This window comes from Pelodiscus sinensis, chromosome 7 (genome assembly GCF_049634645.1).
Source record: "Pelodiscus sinensis isolate JC-2024 chromosome 7, ASM4963464v1, whole genome shotgun sequence".
Lineage (NCBI taxonomy): Eukaryota > Metazoa > Chordata > Testudines > Trionychidae > Pelodiscus > Pelodiscus sinensis.
In genome coordinates this window covers 58,120,935-58,141,945 of record NC_134717.1, presented here as the reverse complement: position 1 = coordinate 58,141,945, position 21,011 = coordinate 58,120,935, and the positions used below count along the sequence as shown (strand labels likewise).

Sequence of the window (21,011 nt, the reverse complement as noted above, 5' to 3'; positions counted from 1 at the left end):
TAAAGTAATGCACATTAGAAAAATAAACCCAACTACACATACAATATGACTAATTTAGCTACAGCTACTCAAGAGAGAGATCTTGGCGTCATTGTGGAGAGTTCTCTGAAAACATCCACTCACTGTGCAGCGTCAGTCAAAAAAGCAAATAGAAATTTAGGAACCATGAAATAAGGGATAGAGAATAAGACAGAAAATATCGTAATGCCTCTATATAAAACCATGGTATGCCCACATCACGAATACTGCATACAGATGTGGTTGCCTCATCTCAAAAAAAGAGATATTGGCATTGGAAAAGGTTCAGAAAAGGGCAACAAAAATGATTAGGGGTTTGGAATGGGTCCCATATGACGAGAGTTTAAAAAGATTGGGACTTTTCAGCTGAGAAAAGTGGAGACTAAGGAGGGATATGATAGAGGGCTATAAAATCATGACTGGTGTGGAAAAAGCGAATAAGGAAAAGTTATTTACTTATTCCCACAATATAAGAATTAGGGGTTGCCAAATGAAATTAATAGGCAGTAGGTTTAAAACAAACAAAAGGAAGGCTTTTTACACTCAGCGCAGTCAACCTGTGGAACTCCTTGCCAGAGGATGTGGTGAAGGCTAAGACTTTAACAGGGTTCAAAAAAGAGCTAGATAGATTCATTGGGGTTAGGTCCATCAATGGCTATTAGCCAGGATGGGAAGGAATAGTGTTCCTAGTCTCTGTTTGTCTGAAAATGGATGACAGGGATCACGAGAGGATTACCTGTTGTCTTCCCTCCCTCTGGGGCACCTGGCACTGGCCACTGTCGGCAGACAGGACACTGAGCTCGATGGACCTTTGGTCTGACCCCATATGGCTGTTCTTACGTTCATGTGCACTTGAGCTAAAAGAGTAACCCCCTGAGCCGGGAGTAGCCAGATGGCCAGTGACGGTTCCGGGGAAGGGTTTGGCACACAGGAGTGCCATGGGAAAATGCATGTCATTTCTCTGCTTCCACCAGTTCCATAATCTGAGTCAGGCTTGACAAAGGTCAAGTCTCCATCGGTTACAGCGGCTACTGTCTGTCACAAAGGGCAAAGGGCTCCAGAAAGCACTTCCCTTGTGAGATGCTCCTTGAATCTTTTTCCTCTGCCATCCCCTGGCTTCCCCATGAGGGCCAGGCCCAAACACTCTAAGCGCCCCACTGTGAACCTGATCAAAAGTCTTCTCCCCAGCTACCGCAACCTTCATCCGCCTCCCTTCCTCTGACAACATTGGGAAAAGCTGGCGTAATTTTCTGCCCCACACCTGGCTCTCCTGGCAGACGGTGAATGATGAGACAATGTATGGGGGCCAAGGCAGCAGCAGATCAGTAAATCAAGGTCCAGACAGGGGGTCAGATGTGAGGTTGCATGGAAAAGGCTAGCCACATACAGCAAATATGAGACCTCTCCGAGGGTATGTCTACACTACAGCGCTAATTCGAACTAACTTAGTTCGAATTAGTTAATTCGAACTAAGCTAATTTGAATTAGCGCAGCTAGACCTAAAAACTAGTTCAAATTAGCGTTTTGCTAATTCGAACTAGCATGTCCACACAGAGTGGACCCTGAACAGAAGTTAAGGATGGCTGGAAGCAGTGCCGGCAGGGCATCAGATGAGGACTTAGAGCGTGGAGCTGCTGTCTCAGGCTAGCCGAGGGCTGTGCTTAAAGGGACCCGACCCCCACCCTGGACAGACAGTTCTCAGGGTTCCCCGCTTGCAAAGCAGTCCTGGCTTGGAGTGCCCTTAGTGCCCACACGCGGAACATCACAGCACTCAGCCATCACCCTGGCTGCACTTGCCACAGGCTGCCATCCGGGAGGAGGGGGCAATCGGGGGGCTGCAGGAGAGCTTCCACCCTGAGAAGCCCGCAAAGCCAGCCCAGTCCTCCCCATCGGGGTGCGTACCCCATTCCTCCCTCACCTCCTTCCACTTACCCTTCCCTAGCCCCCCTTCCTGATGTACAAAATAAAGAAAACGTGTGTTCAAAAATAGAATTTGTCTTTATTGAACAAAACTGGGGGAGACTGGGAAAAAGAGGTGGGAGAGGGGAAGAGAGAGACTGGGAGAGGGGAGGGCAACTAAAATGATCAGGGGTTTGGAACAGGTCCCATGTGAAGAGAGGCTAAAGAGACTGGGACTTTTCAGCTTAGAGAAGAGGAGACTGAGGGGGGATATGATAGAGGTCTATAAAAGCAAGAGTGGTGTGGAGAGGGTGCATAAAGAAAAGTTCACCATTCGTTCCCATAATAGAAGGACTAGAGGACACCGAAGGAAATGAATGGGTAGCAGGCTTCAAACTAGTAACAGAAAGTTGTTCTTCACAAAGCAAAGAGTCAACCTGTGGAACTCCTTGCTGCAGGAGGCTGTGAAGGCTAGAACTAGAACAGAGTTTAAAGAGAAGTTAGATCAAGTCATGGAGGTTGGGTCCATGGAGTGGTATTAGCGAGGGGGTAGAAATGGTGTCCCTGCCCAAAGTTTGTGGAAGGCTGGAGAGGGATGGCACGAGACAAATGGCTTGGTCACTGTCTTTGGTCCATCCCCTCCAGGGTACCTAGGGTTGGCTGCTGTCGGCAGACAGGCTACTGGACTAGATGGACCTTTGGTCTGACACAGTACAGCCATTCTAAGCTCAGGGCTCAGGGTCGGGGGTCTCAGTGGACCACCTTGATTTTCATGCAAACCTGCTCCTGGGTGGCCAGGCTGGCAGCTCTCCTGCCCTAGACGGCCACTTTCCTGTGCCTAGTGCGGAGTTCGTGGACGAGGTCCACGATGTCTGCACTAGACCAGGAGGGTGCCCGCCTCTTGCGGTCCTGGCCAGGCTCCCGAGAGCCGCCAGCCTGGTCCCGGGAAGAGGCGGAGGGCTGGGGGGCATCGGGTGGCTGGCTCATGGCGTGCCAGGTGCAGGGTCTGCTGGCTGGGTGCTGGCAGGCTTGCACCTGGCACGGGCACCGTAGCCAGCCCATGCCCCTTTAAGGGCTCTGGGGCCGGGAGGGGGGCATATGAGTTTCCCTGGTGGTGCCCAGAGTGGCCACCAGGGAAAGCTGGAGAGGGCTAGCCTCCCACTAGTTCGAATTAAGGGGCTACACAGCCCTTAATTTGAACTAGTAAGTTCGAACTAGGCTTAGTCCTCGTGCAATGAGGTTTACCTAGTTCGAACTAAGCGCTCCGCTAGTTCGAATTAAGTTCGAACTAGCGGAGCGCTAGTGTAGCGCCTATGAAAGTTAATTCGAACTAATGTTTGTTAGTTCGTATTAACTTTGTAGTGTAGACATACCCCTAGTGATCTATTTCCTGAGACTGCTGCTGGCTCTGCCACTGGCCTACTGGGTGACCTTGGGTGAGACACTTCACCCCTCTGTGCCTCAATTTCCCCTCCCATCCATTTCTGTTTGGGCTGTAAGCTCTTACGGGCAGGTCTATCTCCTAGTAAATGTACGTACTGGGGGCCTGGTCTCAGTTGACACTGCTGTAATACAAATCATGTCAGTAGTTTACAGAAGATGCCATTAAAACACCCCAGAGCAGGATTCTGGTAGGAAGAGGATGAGTGTAACATTTGCGTATGCAATGCTAAAAATTCTGTAGTTCTGTAATGCTGTTGTGTCTCTGGGGTGGGGTGTGTAACACTGTTGTGTGCCTGTGGTGTGTAGTTGTGAAACGCTGTTGTGTCTGTGGGGTGGGGTGTGTAATGCGGTTGTGTCTCTGGGGTGGGGTGTGTAATGCTGTTGTGTGTCTGGGGTGGGGTGTGTAATGCTGTTGTGTCTGTGGGGTGGGGTGTGTAATGCTGGTGTGTGTCCCTGGGGTGTTATTGTGTAATGATGTAGTGTGTCTGTGGTGTGTAGTTGTGTCAGGCTGTTGTGTCTCTGGGGTGGGGTGTGTAATGCTGTTGTGTGTCTATTCGGTGGGGTGTGTAACTCTGTTGTGTGTCAGTGGTGTGGGGTGTGTAACGCGGTTGTGTCTCTGGGGTGGGTGTGTAACGCTTTTGTGTGTCTGAGGGGTGTATTTGTGTAATGCTGTTGTGTCTCTGGGATGGGGTGTGTAACACGGTTGTGTCTCTGGGGTGGGGTGTGTAATGCTGTTGTGTGTCTCTGGGGTGGGGGTGTGTAATGCTGTTGTGTTTCTCTGGGGTGGAGTTCTGTAACGCTCTTCTGTGTCTCTAGTGTGGGTGTGTAACGCTGTTATGTGACTCTGGGGTAGGGTGTGTAATGCTGTTGTGTATCTCTAGTGGGGGTGTGTAACGCTGTTATGTCTCTGGGGTGGGGTGTGTAATGCTGTGTATTTCTAATGGGGGTGTGTAACGCTGTTGTGTGTCTCTGGTGTGTAGTTGTGTAACGCTGTTGTGTGTCTGGGGTGAGGGTGTAACGCTGTTGTGTGTGTCTGGGGTCGGGGTTTGTAATGCTGTTGTGTGTCTGGGATGAGGGTGTGTAAGGCTGTTGTGTGTCTCTGGTGTGGGGTGTGTAACACTGTTGTGTGTCTGTGGTGTGTAGTTGTGTAACACTATTGTGTCTGTGGGATGGGGTGTGCAACGCTGTTGTGTGTCTGTGGTGTGTAGTTGTGTAACACTGTTGTGTCTGTGGAGTGGGGTGTGTAATGCTGGTGTGTGTCTGTGGGGTGGTATTGTGTAATGCTGTTGTGTCTGTGGGGTGGGGTGTGTAATGCTGTTGTGTCTGTGGTGTGTAGTGTAATGCTGTTGTGTGTCTGGGGTGGGAGGGGTATCGCTGTTGTGTGTGTCTGGGGTGGGGGTTTGTAATGCTGTTGTGTGTCTAGGATGAGGGTGTGTAAGGCTGTTGTGTGTCTGTGGGGTGGGGTGTGTAACATTGTTGTGTGTCTGTGGTGTAGTTGTGTAATGCTGTTGTGTGTCTGGGGTGAGGTGTGTAACGCTGTTGTGTCTGTGGGGTGGGGTGTGTAACGCTGTTGTGTCTGTGGGGTGGGTTGTGTAACGCTGTTGTGTGTCTGGGGTGGGGGTGTAACGCTGTTGTGTGTGTCTGGGGTGGGAGTTTGTAATGCTGTTGTGTGTCTGGGATGAGGGTGTGTAAGGCTGTTGTGTGTCGGTGGGGTGGGGTGTGTAACACTGTTGTGTGTCTGTGGTGTAGTTGTATAATGCTGTTGTGTGTTTCTGGGGTGGGGTGTGTAACACTGTTGCGTGTCTGTGGGGTGTAGTTGTGTAACGCTGTTGTGTCTCTGGGGTGGGGTGTGTAACACTGTTGTGTGTCTGTGTGGTGTAGTTGTGAAACGCTATTGTGTCTCTGTGGTGTGTGTGTAACGCTGTTGTGTGTCTGGGGTGGGGGTGTAACGCTGTTGTGTGTGTCTGGGGTGGGGTGTGTAATGCTGTGTATTTCTAATGGGGGTTTGTAACGCTGTTGTGTGTCTGGGGTGGGAGGTGTAATGCTGTTGTGTGTGTCTGGGGTGGGGGTTTGTAATGCTGTTGTGTGTCTGGGATGAGGGTGTGTAAGGCTGTTGTGTGTCTCTGGGGTGGGGTGTGTAACACTGTTGTGTGTCTGTGGTGTGTAGCTGTGTAACGCTGTTGTGTCTGTGGGGTGGGGTGTGTAACGCGGTTGTGTCTCTGGGGTGGGGTGTGTAAAGCTGTTGTGTGTCTGGGGTGGGGTGTGTAACGCTGTTGTGTCTGTGGGGTGGGATGTGTAATGCTGGTGTGTGTCTGTGGGGTGTTATTGTGTAATGCTGTTGTGTCTGTGGGGTGGGGTGTGTAACGCTGTTGTGTGTCTGGGGTGGGGGGTGTAACGCTGTTGTGTGTGTCTGGGGTGGGAGTTTGTAATGCTGTTGTGTGTCTGGGATGAGGGTGTGTAAGGCTGTTGTGTGTCTGTGGGGTGGAGTGTGTAACACTGTTGTGTGTCTGTGGTGTAGTTGTATAATGCTGTTGTGTGTTTCTGGCGTGGGGTGTGTAACACTGTTGCGTGTCATAGAATCATAGAATCATAGGACTGGAAGGGACCTCGAGAGGTCATCGAGTCCAGCCCCCCGCCCTTAGGGCAGGACCAAGCCCCGTCTACACCATCCCTGACAGATGTCTATCTAACCTGTTCTTAAATATCTCCAGAGAGGGAGATTCCACCACCTCCCTTGGCAATTTATTCCAATATTTGACCACCCTGACAGTTAGGAATTTTTTCCTAATGTCCAATCTAAACCTCCCCTGCTGCACTTTAAGCCCATTACTCCTTGTCCTGTCCTCAGAAACCAAGAGGAACAAATTTTCTCCTTCCTCCTTGTGACACCCTTTTAGGTATTTGAAAACCGCTATCATGTCCCCCCTTAATCTTCTTTTTTCCAAACTAAACAAGCCCAGTTCATGAAGCCTGGCTTCATAGGTCATGTTCTCTAGACCTTTAATCATTCTTGTCGCTCTTCTCTGTACCCTTTCCAATTTCTCCACATCTTTCTTGAAATGTGGCGCCCAGAACTGGACACAGTACTCCAGCTGAGGCCTAACTAGTGCAGAGTAGAGCGGCAGAATGACTTCACGAGTTTTGCTTACAACACACCTGTTGATACAACCTAGAATCATATTTGCTTTTTTTGCAACAGCATCACACTGTTGGCTCATATTCAACCTGTGGTCCACTATGACCCCTAGATCCCTTTCCGCCATGCTCCTTCCTAGACAGTCGCTTCCCATCTTGTATGTATGGAACTGATTGTTCCTTCCTAAGTGGAGCACTTTGCATTTCTCTTTATTAAACCTCATCCTGTTTACCTCTGACCATTTCTCTAACTTGCTAAGGTCATTTTGAATTATGTGCCTATCCTCCAAAGAAGTCGCAACCCCACCCAGTTTGGTATCATCTGCAAACTTAATAAGCGTACTCTCTATCCCAATATCTACATCATTGATGAATATATTGAACAGTACGGGTCCCAAAACAGATCCTTGCGGAACTCCACTTGTTATCCCTTTCCAGCAGGATTTAGAACCGTTAACAACAACTCTCTGACTACGGTTATCCAGCCAATTATGTACCCACCTTATCGTGGCCCTATCTAAGTTATATTTGCCTAGTTTATCTATAAGAATATCATGCGAGACCGTATCAAATGCCTTACTAAAGTCTAGGTATATGACATCCACCGCTTCTCCCTTATCCACAAGGCTCGTTATCTTATCAAAGAAAGCTATCAGATTAGTTTGGCATGACTTGTTCTTCATAAACCCATGCTGGCTATTCCCTGTCACTTTATTACCTTCCAAGTGTTTGCATATGATTTCCTTAATTACCTGTTCCATTATCTTCCCTGGGACAGACGTTAAACTGACCGGTCTGTAGTTTCCTGGGTTGTTCTTATTCCCCTTTTTATAGATGGGCACAATATTTGCCCTTTTCCAGTCTTCTGGAATCTCCCCTGTCTGCCATGATTTTTCAAAGATCATAGCTAAAGGCTCAGATACCTCCTCTATCAGCTCCTTGAGTATCCTGGGATGCATTTCATCAGGACCTGGTGACTTGCTGACATCTAACTTTCCTAAGTGATTTTTAACTTGTTATTTATGTATCCTATCTTCTAAACTTACCCTCTCTCTGCTTGTATTCACTACGTTAGGCACACCTCCAGACTTCTCGGTGAAGACCGAAACAAAGAAGTCATTGAGCATCTCCGCCATTTCCAAGTTCCCTGTTACTGCTTCTCCCTCCTCACTAAGCAGTGGGCCTACCCTGTCCTTGGTCTTCCTCTTCCTTTTAATGTATTTATAAAAGGTCTTCTTGTTTCCCTTTACGCTGTTGTGTGTCTGTGGGGTGGGGTGTGTAACGCTGTTGTGTGTCTGTGGTGTGTAATTGTGTAACACTGTTGTGTGTCTGGGGTGGGGTGTGTAATGTTGTGTGTCTGTGGGGTTTAGTTGTGTAATGCTGTTGTGTGTCTCTGGGGTGGGGTGTGTAACGCTGTTGTGTCTGTGGGGTGGGGTGGGGTTTGTAACACTGTTGTGTGTCTGTGGTGTGGGGTATGTAACTCGTTTGTGTCTCTGGGGTGGGTGTGTAACGCTGTTGTGTGTCTGTGGGGTGGGGTGTGTAACGCTGTTGTGTGTCTGTGGGGTGTAGTTGTGTAACGCTGTTGTGTCTCTGGGGTGGGGTGTGTAATGCTGTTGTGTGTCTGTGGTGTGTAGTTGTGTAACACTGTTGTGTGTCTGGGGTGGGGTGTGTAACGCTGTTGTGTGTCTGTGGGGTGTAGTTGTGCAATGCTGTTGTGTCTCTGAGGTGGGGTGTGTAACGCTGTTGTGTCTGTGGGTGGGGTGTGTAACGCTGTTGTGTGTCTGTGGGGTGGGGTGTGTAACCCGGTTGTGTCTCTGGGGTGGGTGTGTAACGCTTTTGTGTGTCTGTGGGGTGTGGTTGTGTAATGCTGTTGCGTCTCTGGGGTGGGGTGTGTACCGCTATTGTGTCTCTGGGGTGGGGTGTGTAATGCTGTCGTGTATTTCTAATGGGGGTGTGTAACGCCGTTGTGTGTCTCTGGTGTGTAGTTGTGTAACGCTGTTGTGTGTCTGGGGTGGGGGGTGTAACGCTGTTGTTTGTCTCTGGGGTGGGGTGTGTAACGCTGTTGTGTAGCTCTAGTGGGGGGGTGTAACGCTGTTGTGTGTCTCTGGGGTGGGGTGTGTAATGCTGTCGTGTATTTCTAATGGGGGTGTGTAACGCTGTTGTGTGTCTCTGGTGTGTAGTTGTGTAATGCTGTTGTGACTCTGGGGTGGGGTGTGTAACGCTGTTGTGTAGCTCTAGTGGGGGGGTGTAACGCTGTTGTGTGTCTGTGGGGTGTAGTTGTGTAACGCTGTTGTGTCTCTGGGGTGGGGTGTGTAACGCTGTTGTGTATCTGTGGGGTGTAGTTGTGTAACGCTGTTGTGACTCTGGGGTGGGGTGTGTAACGCTGTTGTGTGTCTGTGGGATGTAGTTGTGTAACGCTGTTGTGTCTCTGGGGTGGGGTGTGTAACGCTGTTGTGTGTCTGTGGGGTGTAGTTGTGTAACGCTGTTGTGTCTCTGGGGTGGGTGTGTAACGCTGTTGTGTGTCTGTGGGGTGTAGTTGTGTAACGCGGTTGTGTGTCTGTGAGGTGTAGTTGTGTAACGCTGTTGTGATTCTGGGGTGGGGTGTGTAACGCTGTTGTGTGTCTGTGGGGTGTAGTTGTGTAACGCTGTTGTGACTCTGGGGTGGGGTGTGTAACGCTGTTGTGTAGCTCTAGTGGGGGTGTGTAACGCTGTTGTGTGTCTGTGGGATGTAGTTGTGTAACGCTGTTGTGTCTCTGGGGTGGGGTGTGTAACGCTGTTGTGTGTCTGTGGGGTGTAGTTGTGTAACGCTGTTGTGTCTCTGGGGTGGGGTGTGTAACGCTGTTGTGTGTCTGTGGGTGTAGTTGTGTAACGCTGTCGTGTCTCTGGGGTGGCTATTCACGTGTCTGATCCCAGCTCTGCGCAGCTCACCCGGTCACCTGCGGCCCCTCCCGACTGGCCGTGGGACCGGGCAGCGCGCTGGGGAGCCAGCGCCGGCCCCGCTTCTCCCCATTCGCCGTGGCGCTGCCCGCAGGCCCGACGCGCTCCCCCGGGCGGCCCGGCCCGGCCGCTCTCCCGTCCGCCTGTCTCTTTAAGCAGCCGGCGGGGCGTGTGGCGGGCTGGCCCGGCCCGCAGCGCGCTCATTGGTTTGTGGCGGCAGGAAGTGGGAGGTGGAAAAGTCAGATCGGGGCTGCTCGCTGGCTCAGCTGCAGGGTGAGGGGGAAGGCGGGTGCTCGGTGGGATCCCGCGTCCCGGGGGACGGGGGGAGGGTTGCATTGCACAGTGGGGGGAGAGGGGCTACACCTCTGGGCTGCATCTCCAGTCCCTGGGCTCCTCTCCTGTGGGCCAGAAGGGGGGCAGCTGCAGAGTCTGGCCTGCTGGCTCTGCAGCGCCTAGGCAGCTGGGTGGGGGGTTGGCAGTGGTCACACCCTCTGCCTGCTCCCATTCCTGGATCCCAGCCTTTTCTCTTCGCTCTCTTGCAGGTTTGCTGTTGCCACTATGGCCCAACGGGCCTTCCCGAATCCTTACGCCGACTATGACAAGTCCCTGGCCACAGCTTACTTTGACTCTTCAGGGCGGGTGAGTTGGGGCTCTCAGTGACTTCAGTGTACAGAGCTGGGGTGTTTTCTTTCTTACCAGGGGGCACTGGCATGGGGGAGGTTAATTATTCCCTCCCATGTTGCTCTGGCATGGCAGCTGTGCCCCAGCTATCCGCAGAAAGGCAGGGATCGCTCTTCGGCAATGCCGCAGGACAGGGCTTGCGCCTTCCACGTCAATAAGCCCCTTGGACGTTTTTTAAAAGTGCTTTTAATGCGCTTCCTTGGCCTTCTCGTAGGCGTACCTAGGCGTCTGGGTCCGGTATCTGCCTTTGTCCTCTGGGGCAGGTCTCTCAGTATGAGCTGCCTCCGTTTCATAAAATCATGAGCTGAGTTGAATTTTTTGTAGCGGGGGGAGGCAAAAGGCTGATGGTTTTGATGCAGGAGAAAAGGCTCAGCCCATGCACCCGGGCAAGGGCGCTGTGTAATCCACATCACTGGCTCCTGTGAGGGGCCTTACAGGGGTGTGTTGACAGTTTCCAGAAGAGCGTGGGAATGGGGCAAGAACCAATCTCCAACGCCACGCTCTTTGAGATTGTAGATAGGATTCTGACTTCACTTGCGTAATAAACACCCTGAGAGTAGGAGCAAATAAGCAACAAAGCTTTTCCTTTCTGACTGCCGCTTGCTGTAGGTTTGTTGGACAAGAAATCACAACATACAGACACAAATCAGAGACACACTTGTAAAGCCTCCGTAGTTCTGGGTAAAAACAGTGACAGTATAGCCAATGTGGCTACATCTACCTGTTGATACAGATATTGGGTTAGAAGCAGCGTTGCATTTTATTGGAATATCTGGAAAGGAAAGTTGAATGGCTCGTACAGCTGTTCAGGGATAGGTGTGGTCTGAGAATGTGTCTGGGAGCCAATATTCTAGTCGCTGACTCTACATGGCCCTGGGCAAGTCACTTAATCTCTCCGCTTCAGTTTCTCTATCAGTAAATGAAAACTTGCTACACAGAGAGCATCAGTAATTAACGTCTGTAACACTCTTCAAAGATGAAATGTGCTGCGTAAGTGCTAAGTGTTGTGAAAACAGCAAAGCATTCAAGCACCACAGGGCATTTGCTTTGGCAGCCTCACCTCCACCCTGCTTAGTCTGGCTCTGTTTTTTCAGCAGTGCCTCTCCGAGCCAGGCAGAGCTGTCTGGACATGTACGTACTACAGATGCTTTCTGCCTCACTTTGGCAGAGCAGATTTGCAGTCTCCCCTTTGTGAGAGATGCGCAAACACAGCACTCTTCAAGTGCAACCAAGCTGCTGTCTCATCCCTGCCGGGAAGCCGCTTGCAAGCGTGCCTTTCTGGATTTGGAAAACCTGAGAGACCATTGAGTGGCTAGTGTTTACCGCGATTGGTTGCTACCTGCAGTTTTGATTCCAGAGTGTTTCGCTGAAATTTGCTTCCCGGGTCAGACCCTGACAAGTCAGTTCTGAGTCACTGCACTTTTATCCACTCAGCAATTTTAGACGCATATTATCTATCTCATATATAGACTAGGGGGCTGCGCTCCTTGCTCGCCACGCCTACCAGCCCCCCGTCACAGGGGTTAGCTCTCCCCCAAGCCACTGGGGAGGGCCAGGCTGCAGCTATGCCAGACGCAGTCCCTTTTCCTTCCCACCTTCTGCCAGCCCGGGCCCCTTCTGCCTCCCCCAGCCAAGTACTTTCTCTCCCTTCCCACCCACTACCGCAAGGGTCCTGCACCTGGGGCAAGGGAACAGCTGTTTTTCAAACACTGGCAGCCACCCGCCATGAGGTAGACCTCACGCGCCATAGGCTGTCGACCCCATTATGGGGCACGCAGCGGGGAGGAGAGAGAGGGGAGGCCATGGGGCTTAGGGGAGAGCGACATGATGACATCACTCTGTTGTCCTGCAGGAAGAACTTTTTTATAGGTATAGTAGGATATACAATGAAAAGTCTTTTGTCGGACATTTAAGCGAGCAGGGCTCTTGCATCTAGTGCCGATGCCTTAGACCAATGTTTCTAAACTTTTTTTTTATAAAGTACCCCTTAAAAAAATAAATACCCCCAGTACCTATAGATTTCAGAGACACCATTTGTTTTCTACCATTGCATACATTTGTTTAAAGAGCTTACTCCTAGCCAGGCGGGCGATGAAATATTTAGGTGTAAAAAGTACACAAATAATAAAGCGCTGTAAAACTTAAAACACACATTCAGTTTTCTCCAAACGTCAGTTGTGTCGACGTACCCCCCAGACTTCTCTCGAGTGCTGGAGGGTACTTGTACCACTGGTTGGGAAACACTGCCCTAGACAGTAAACAACAATCACAATTTTTGGCACAACGCCCTTTTTGCACCAGGTTTTGGAAAACTGATTCAAACAAGCAGAACTAGTTCAAAATCTTTCTGCTTGGGGGACTGGCCCCAAGAGATGTGTGCCCTCTTTAAGGTATTAACCTCAAGACCACAGCCTGGATTGCAGCTTCCGAGTTACTTAAATGGCAGGCTACACAAAAAATGAAGGGACGGTGACCTGATTAGATTTGTAAAGTGATGAGCTGGGATCTACCTAAGCTGCAGCTGGTTTTTTCTAGCTGACGCAACTTTGTACCATGTGAATGCTTGTGGAACACTGTTTAATAATACTGGTCCACGTCATATCATCACTTCTATTACTTAGGTACCAAACAGAAAAATACTCTTTCCTTCAAAGCATTGGTTCCCTCCCCCACTCTCTCTGAAAAGGGGGGTGGGTGGGTGTGTATGTGTGTGTGTCCGTCCCCCAGCACGGTCTCTCACCTTCTGTTGACCCTCTCCAACCCTGCACCTGCTGCTACACCTCCATCTCCTGACCCAGGTCACTATCCAAACCCTCTGCACCCCCCACTCCAGCTCACAACTCCCTCCCAGACCCTGCACCCCGTCCTACACTCCTCCCTCAGGTCACAAACCTCTCCTGAACCATACCCCCTTCCAGACCCTGCACCCCCAGTTCCCCGTCCCAGGTCACAACCCAGATCCTCTGCACCCTGCTCCTCCCTGCCCCAGGTCACAGCCCCCTCCTTCATCCAAGCCCCCCTCACACCTTCCCTTGCATTCCAGACTCCTGCCCCAAGCTTCCTTCTGCACCCAACTTCCATCCCAGACCCTCCATAGAACAAGTGCAGCCCTTGTTGACCGCTTGCCAAAATCTTGGCATGCCCCCCCCCATCAAAAATTATGGCCCACTCCTGACTTAGACGATCTTGCGCTCTAGACCTGTAAAGGAGTAGTGTTCCCAACAGTGCTGTGAATGGCCTGCAATCAGAGCAGTAGGTTTGGAACCAAGCACTACGAATTAATTCCATATTTTCCAGCCTATTACTTGGTTTCATTACCTTTTTTTTTTTTTTTCCAGGACAAAGCAATTAAAATACGCCGATAGGGGAATGAACAAAATGTTACAGTTCACTGTACCAAAATCCAGCAGCTTGGAAAACCACAGCAAATACCCCTTGATGGAGGCTTGGTTTTGAAAACATAAAAAGTTTTTAGGGAGCATGTTTAGCCCTGTGGGAGACAGGGTGTGGAAAAGGGGAGGATTTCTATTGAGGGGATTGCATCTTATTCGTAACAGCTAGGGCAGTACTGACGAATGTAAAGAGCCACCGAGATGTTGGGGTTCAGAAGGATGCCACTAAAATGACCCTTTTAAAATTGAGGATGGTCAAAATGTGGCCTCTTTTGGACCAACACTTTTCGAGGTAGGTACCCAATTTCATGGAGAAACTGAGGCACGGAGAGGCCTTGATTTTCCCAGAGCCAGGAGCAGAGTCCAGGTCGCCTGAGTCCCAGACTAGCATGCTGTGCTCTGGTCCACGTTTAGGCCCCCCTGAAAGCCAGATCTCGTTCTTTGTGATTGGGATAAACGTTTTATACCCGTGAATTGTGGGGACTGCTGCAGGGAGTCCACAGAGGCTGGACTGTCCACAGGCATTATCCACAGCTGCCAACAGTTCCTCAATGAAAAGTTGGTCCTTGTCTTAAACTGGAAGAAGTGCAGGGCCTGATGTGTTAAGATCTTGCCTTGCACTGGTGGACATCAGGTGGAATGTTTTTGCCACCGATGGAAATATTATATTGGAAAACCCATGCCCGGGTGGGTGATTTGTTATTGTTAAGCTGCTCCACACTGAGCTCTTTGTTTTAGATTAAAGCTCTCTCTCCCTCACAAATATGGGGATTAAATCACAGCACCACCCCGGTGCAGCAGAGAGACTAGCCCGGGGCTTCCGAGCCGGCAGCTGGTGAAAAGCCAGCCCAAAGAGCTGCGTCTGCACCATGCCCTGGATGGGCACAGGCTGGGACAAAGTTGTGTTTCTTTTTGGAGCAAGGATGCTGCTGCTCTCAGCTTCCTTGAGTTTTCCCGGTGGGCCCAGACACCTGTGGCTTTGCACTCCGGTGGCAAGTCAGAGCTGCGAGGAAAGGTTGTCCTGCTGCTAACAGGCAGAGGTTCCAGGACCTCTTACTGCAGCCAGCCAATTATTTTTTTAAGAGCATTTCTGGCTGTGCTCGCTGATTGAGAATCCCAAGTCCCCGGTATAATCCATGCTCTCCCTCCCGTTGCTGTGCCCCCGGCCAATCTGTTTCCGGATACTGACTTACTGCGGTATTTCTTTGCTATTCACAGCTGACGCCTGAGTTCACGCAGCGCCTGAACAATAAGATCAGGGAGCTGGTTCAGCAGATGGAGAGAGGCTTGAAATCTGCTGACCCCAGGGACTGCACTGGCTACACTGGCTGGGCAGGTAACAACACCGTAACAAGGACATTTCAACTAACCAGTGGACTAGGAAAGAGCAAGTGTTGTCTTTTGGGGCTAGACTCATCCCACCGCTGCCTCCATCAGTAAAGAAAAAGCAACACTGCATTAGGGCCTAGGTGGCTTGGCTTTTGGGTGACCCGTGGGGGGGGAGGGCAACGTCAGGATTCCTCTCTGTCCTGGCGCTGCAGACCCCGCTGTGCCCCAGAAGTGGCCAGCAGCAGGTCCAGCTTCTAAGCAGGGCTGGATGGGGTTCCCAGCCCGGCCTCCACCCTGGGCATCGGTTCTGGGGGCCGGGGCCTATGGGTGAACACCACGCGCAGAGCCACCTGTGTGCACCTCAGCCTAGAAACCAGGCCAGCTAATGGTCCCTCCGGGGCTCAGCGCCGTCCGCGGTGCCGGGACAGGCCGGAAGTTACCTCAGCACCCCTGCTGCAGTAACTGGGAGCTGGCAGAGGAAAGCCCAGGCCCCAACCCCTCCTGCCCCAGCCCTGAGCCCCCTCCTACACTGCAAACACCTCGTCTCCCTCCCACCCCCGAGCCTGCACCCCCAGACGGCGTTTGCACCTCCCCTGAAACCCACCCTCAGCCCTGCCAAGAGCTTCCTGAGCAACTCTGCCCTGCCCTCCAGCCTGGAACCCCCTGTAATACGCCAGCCCCTCATCCTACCCCACCTCAGAACCTGCAGATCCAGATGGAGCCCTCTCCTCACCCCCATGCACCAACCCCACCCCATAGCCCTCACTCTGGTCAAAAGAGACCGTTATGTTGGGTCGCAGGCATCAACGATTTTCTTCAACTGGGTCGCGAGGAAAAAGGTTTGAACCCCGCGGCCGTCAGTGAAGGGTGACTGGCTCGGTTATGGAAGGTGCCTAAACACTGAAATCGGCGACTGTTGGTTTCCCCGTGAATGTTCCAGGGGGGCTTATTTTTTACCCTTATTTCTATGATGTAGCACGATCCCCAGGTGCTTCCTGCTTTTGCTCCGGGCTGTCTGCTAATGCCAACGGCCTGATCCAAAACTGGTTCTGCCTCAGTGTCTGTGAGAAGGAGAGGGAGAGGAAACCCAAAGCAGCCTGTAAGTCAGGGGAAACCCGGCCTGTGAACTGATTTCTCTCTTGGTAGCTTCCAAAATAACTCGAAGTCAGATCTAGAAAGTAGCCAGAGTCGCCCTGACACGCACCAGGCGCTGCTTCCGGTAACTCGTCCCCCCATCCCAACAGGAAGTCACACTCTAAGGTTTTGTCTGCACCGGGAGGGTGAGAGTCCCACCTCACGTAGTTCTGCTTGTGCTAGCGGTTGTAGAGTCAGCGCGCTACACGCGGTAATGTGCCTGCCGAAGCATGGGCCGCAGGAGCAGCAGTTGTGCCTAGGGCAGGGGTGGGGAACCTTTTTTGGGTCGGGGGCTGCTGACCCACAGAAAAATCAGTTGGGGAGGGGGCCACACCACAAACCGTCACTGATGTGGCGCCCAACTGAGAAGGAGAGACACTCCCCACATTCCCCTCGCATGCCAGTGGGGTCCAGGCTAGTACATTTTGTGTGCTCCACCCCCACGGGGAGGTGGCTGGAGCACCAGTGTCGGCTTCCCAGTGCTAGATGGGGGAGCTTGAGCCTTGGGGGGTCGGATCGAGGCAAGCTGTAAGGTTGGAGGATAAAGCGACATTAGCAAGCCTACACTACTAGGCCAAGTCTACGCTAGACCCGGCAACTCAGCTTAAAGTTCGCAACTCCAGCGACGTAGAATAAGTAGCTGGGGTCGGCTTCCCTTAAGACAATCTAGGCGGCATCCTCAAAGTGGAGGCTGATGGGAGAAAATGCTCCCATCTGCTTCCCTTACTCCTCGCCAAAGCAGGAGTACTGGCGAGGGCGCCCTCTGAGTTGGATTTAGCAAGTCTTAACTAGACTCGCTAAATCAAACTCTGAAAGATGGATTAGGGCACTGTTGCTCTTCTGCAGAGTGAAGACAAGGCCTTACAGTGTTCGGCAGGAAGAGCTCAACTCCCATAAAGAAGCAGGCTTGTGCCTCCATGGCATGGCCTTAAGGAGCATCCTACAATAGGGACTCTCCATCCCTAGAGGCTTTTAAGTCCCAGCTGGACAAAAGTCCTGGCAGGGATGAGTTAGTGGTGATTGGGCCTGCTTGTAGCAGGGGATTGGACTTGATGACCCCAGAAGTCTCTTCCAACCCTAGGATTCTCTGAATGCTAGGGGTAGGATTTCCACCCATTTTTATTTGGAAGGGAGTTACACAAAAGGGATTCTTCCTTCTCCCTTTTCTTTCCATCCGGGCACAGACCCTTCTGGGCTTGTCATTTAGGAGAAGACGATGAAGGATTTGCTGTTGGTTGCAGCCAGAGAAACGGAACATGCTGATATTATTCTGTATCCGTTTTCCCCCTGCTAATCGTCGCTAGATTAATTTATTCAACGTTGTTTCTGGATAGAAAATTAATTGGGCCGTGACAGCAGCTTTTCCTCTTAATTGCTTATGTAGAAAAGGCTTGTTGAGTATCTTCTCATATAAATCATCGCCCAGGCGTCTGAAATCAGCGCGCCGTGGCTGCTAATAAGAGATATTTGGAATGAATAGCTGTGGATTTCAGGGAGCATTTTTCCTCCTGTGAGATGTAGCATACCTGAGAGTACTCCATTATGCCTGGCCGTGCCTGCTATATGCTGGAATTAGACGTCAGATGTCTTCTGTCGATTCGTTCCATCGCCTGCGTGCAAGACCCCATCTCACTGACCTGTGTTTGTGTGGGGGAATCCTGATTTCTAGTGTCAAGAGGCACTAGCATCATGGGGAGGACTTCGCTATTTTCACTGCCTCGAATAACAAACACTTACAACTCACTTAAGCCCCTGCATTGAGCTAATCCAAAGTAATGAGCAAACCCCTGGGGTTTAATTTGTATTGCCGTAGAACATCGGATCCCCAAGAGAGATCCGGACATTGTACAGACACACAAATATGGCCTACACCCAAAATTGCAGCAGTTCAGAGTTTGGGTTTTTTTTTTTTTAACCACTTTAGCTAAATCAATGCAAAACTCTGTGCAGGCACTTGAATCTCAAAGCTGGCTGATATTGGTATCGCTTGCATGTAAGTTATTGATCTCAGTTCGATTGTAGTAAACTCTTTTTGCAGGGATACACTGGTCCTTTGCAGAATTGTTTTTAAACCACTGCAGTTTCATACAATCTGTGGGCTGGAAGAGATCTGAGAGGGTCGTCAAGTCCAACCCTTTGCCCAAAGCAGGACCAACCCCAATTAAATCATCCCAGCCAGGGCTTTGTCAAGTCAGGACTTAAAAATCTCTAGAGATGGAGATTCCACCCCCTCCCTAGGGAACCCAACCAAGTGCCCCTCCACCCTCCTAGAGAAATAGTTTTTCCTAGACCACCACCACTGTAATAGCCAACCTAGACCTCCACCACTGTAACTTGAGACCATTGCTCCTTGTTCTGCCATCTGCCACCACTGAGAACAGCCTCTCTCCATCCTCTTTGGAACCTCCCTTCAGGTAGTTGAAGGCTGCTCTCAAATCCCCGCTCACTCCTCTCTTCTGGGGTATGTCTACACTACCCCGCTAGTTCGAACTAGGAGGGTAATGTAGGCATACCGCACTTGCAAATGAAGCCCGGGATTTGAATTTCCCGGGCTTCATTTGCATAAGCGGGGAGCCGCCATTTTTAAAACCCCGCTGGTTCGAACCCCGTGCAGCGCGGCTACACGGGGCACGAACTAGGTAGTTCGAACTAGGCTTCCTAGTTCGAACTACCGTTACTCCTCATTTCACGAGGAGTAACGGTAGTTCGAACTAGGAAGCCTAGTTCGAACTACCTAGTTCGTGCCCCGTGTAGCCGCGCTGCACGGGGTTCGAACCAGCGGGGTTTTAAAAATGGCGGCTCCCCGCTTATGCAAATGAAGCCCGGGAAATTCAAATCCCGGGCTTCATTTGCAAGTGCGGTATGCCTACATTACCACCCTAGTTCGAACTAGCGGGGTAGTGTAGATATACCCCTGCAGACTAAATAAGCCCAAATCCCTCAGCCTCTCCTCATAGGCCATGTGCCCCAGCCCCCGAATCATTTTGGTTGCCCTCCGCTGGACCCGCTCTAGTGTGTCCACATCCTTTCTGTTTGTGTATCGGCATGGCCCTGAACAGTCTAACTGGACGGTGGATGAGAGAAGAAATGGAGGAGTGATCCGGTTGAAGTCACCCAGCCCCCTGTCCACTGGCCCACACTGTATCTTCAAGTCCGTGAGCCTCATGCATCAGCTGACAGGGAGCGAGGCAAAGCGGGCCCGCCTGTGCTTTTGCAGATCCTCCGACCACCTGCTTTTCAGGTTCTGGAGCCCCTCCTCTGTTGATGCATCGGGTGGTACGTTACAGAGGAAGAAGGGCCTGCCTGAAGGAAAAGGAGACCGGGTGGCCGTTCATGTGCCTGCAGTGTGCGTTTGTTTCAAGATCGTTGGGCAACGTGTTAAAAAACGAGGGCAGGGAACCGTTATCCCTAGGACACCAGTGATGTACACAGTGAGCTTTGCAAGCCATCGGTATGGTTTCCAGGAGGTATGTACTCTGCTGCTCTGGAAACAGATGCACTGGGTTGAGCTGCTAGTTTATCATGCGGTGCTCAGCTGCCTTGTGGCCCATGGGGATCTCCCTTCGTTTGGCTGGCGGGGAAGAGGTATGGACCAAGAAATGGCTCTCCCCTGTCACAGGCTGTGACTCGGGGTTTTGCCAGACCTTTCCCAAAGCCACAGCCATAGTCACCGGTGTCTGAGGGTACGTCTGCACTGCATGGCTATTTCGGAATAAGCTATTCCGGAGTAGTTATTCCAAAATAGCTTGTTTCGAAATAGCACGTTTACACTGCAGGGAAGCCTCAAAAGTGGTCGGAGACGGGCTTCCCTAATGTAGACCTGCTGTCTCGATTTAGAGCCCCAGGAGGCACTGGGGAGGAATAACTTAAATGGCCCTTATTTTGGAAGACGCGTTATTCTTCGTGGAATGAGGTTTAGTAATTTCGGAATTGCTTCGAAATAACGGAATGGCTGTGTAGACGCTCGCGCTGTTATTTCGAAATGACGCCAGTGATCTCGAAATAACGGTGCAGCATAGCTGCACCCTGAGCAGAAAACGAAAGAGGAGAGCTGCACGGCAGAGCAGAGCGGGCACGTGGCTCTCAGGCAGCCTGTTCCCAGTCAGCTCTGAGGGAACGGCGGGGTGTTAGGCTAGGCCCAAGGAAGTGGGAAGAGAAGCATTCTTTCTGTTTTGTCTGTTGCTGGTTACGTTACTGTGCACCCCGGGAGGGCCAAGCTTTTTTGAACAGCTACCTTTCGCTAGGGCCAGATGGACCGGACACAAGCCCGGTCCAGACTACTAGGGCCTCATCCATCAGTGGCCGGCACCCTGAGCAAAGTGCGCACCAATGCTCCCCATCTGACTGGGGAGCGTCTTACGCTGACTCGGGGATGTAGACAAGGGGCCGAGTAGTAAATTAGGCCCTTCGAGCTCCATGGCCAGGCTGTGCATTTGGAGAAGGGCTGTTTCCCTTGCACGTTCCTGTGCTAGTAAAACTCCACCACGCCCAGGAGCCGGAGTAACTTCTCTGCCGTCACTAGAATTCTCGCTTGTGGGAAGTCTGTGAGGTGCTCCCAGGGTGCTGAAATCCAGAAGGAGCAGCAGGACCGCTGCCTTCCTGGCCACGTACGAGGGAGCAACACTGGGCACCTGCGAGGGGAGGTTGGAGGATTGCCAGGGAAGCGTTTTGAGGGGCATTGTAGCAACTCAACACGTCAGATCCCTTTTCCTGGGAGAAATGCATCTCCTGACCCAAGAAAAGCAGATAACATAAGAACGGCCGTACTTGGTCAGACCAAAGGTCCATCTAGCCCAGTAGCCTGTCTGCCGACAGTGGCCAACACCAGGTGCCCCAGAGAGGGTGGACCGAAGACAATGATCAAGCGATTTGTCTCCTGCCATCCCTCTCCAGCCTCTGACAAACAGAGGCCAAGGACACCATTTTATCCCCTGGCTAATAGCCTTTTATGGACCTAACCTCCATGAATTTATCTAGCTTCTTTTTAAACTCTATTATAGTCCTAGTCTTCACAGCCTCCTCTGGCAAGGAGTTCCACAGGTT

The 21,011-nt window shown here is 51.3% G+C and overlaps 2 protein-coding genes across 2 annotated transcripts in view; one reads left to right on the top strand and one right to left on the bottom strand.

The window, feature by feature from the left end:
• The window catches only part of CPS1 (carbamoyl-phosphate synthase 1), a 283,263-nt gene that overhangs the window by 164,653 nt on the left and 97,599 nt on the right, over positions 1 to 21,011 (bottom strand). The window lies entirely within an intron of this gene.
• The window catches only part of LANCL1 (LanC like glutathione S-transferase 1), a 33,297-nt gene continuing 21,871 nt past the window's right edge, over positions 9,586 to 21,011 (top strand). The window contains exons 1-3 of the mRNA XM_075933930.1: positions 9,586 to 9,705; positions 9,975 to 10,071; positions 14,724 to 14,841. Coding sequence (XP_075790045.1) covers positions 9,991 to 10,071; positions 14,724 to 14,841 — 199 coding nt within the window. The 5' untranslated portion in view covers positions 9,586 to 9,705; positions 9,975 to 9,990. The remainder of the gene's footprint in view (positions 9,706 to 9,974; positions 10,072 to 14,723; positions 14,842 to 21,011) is intronic.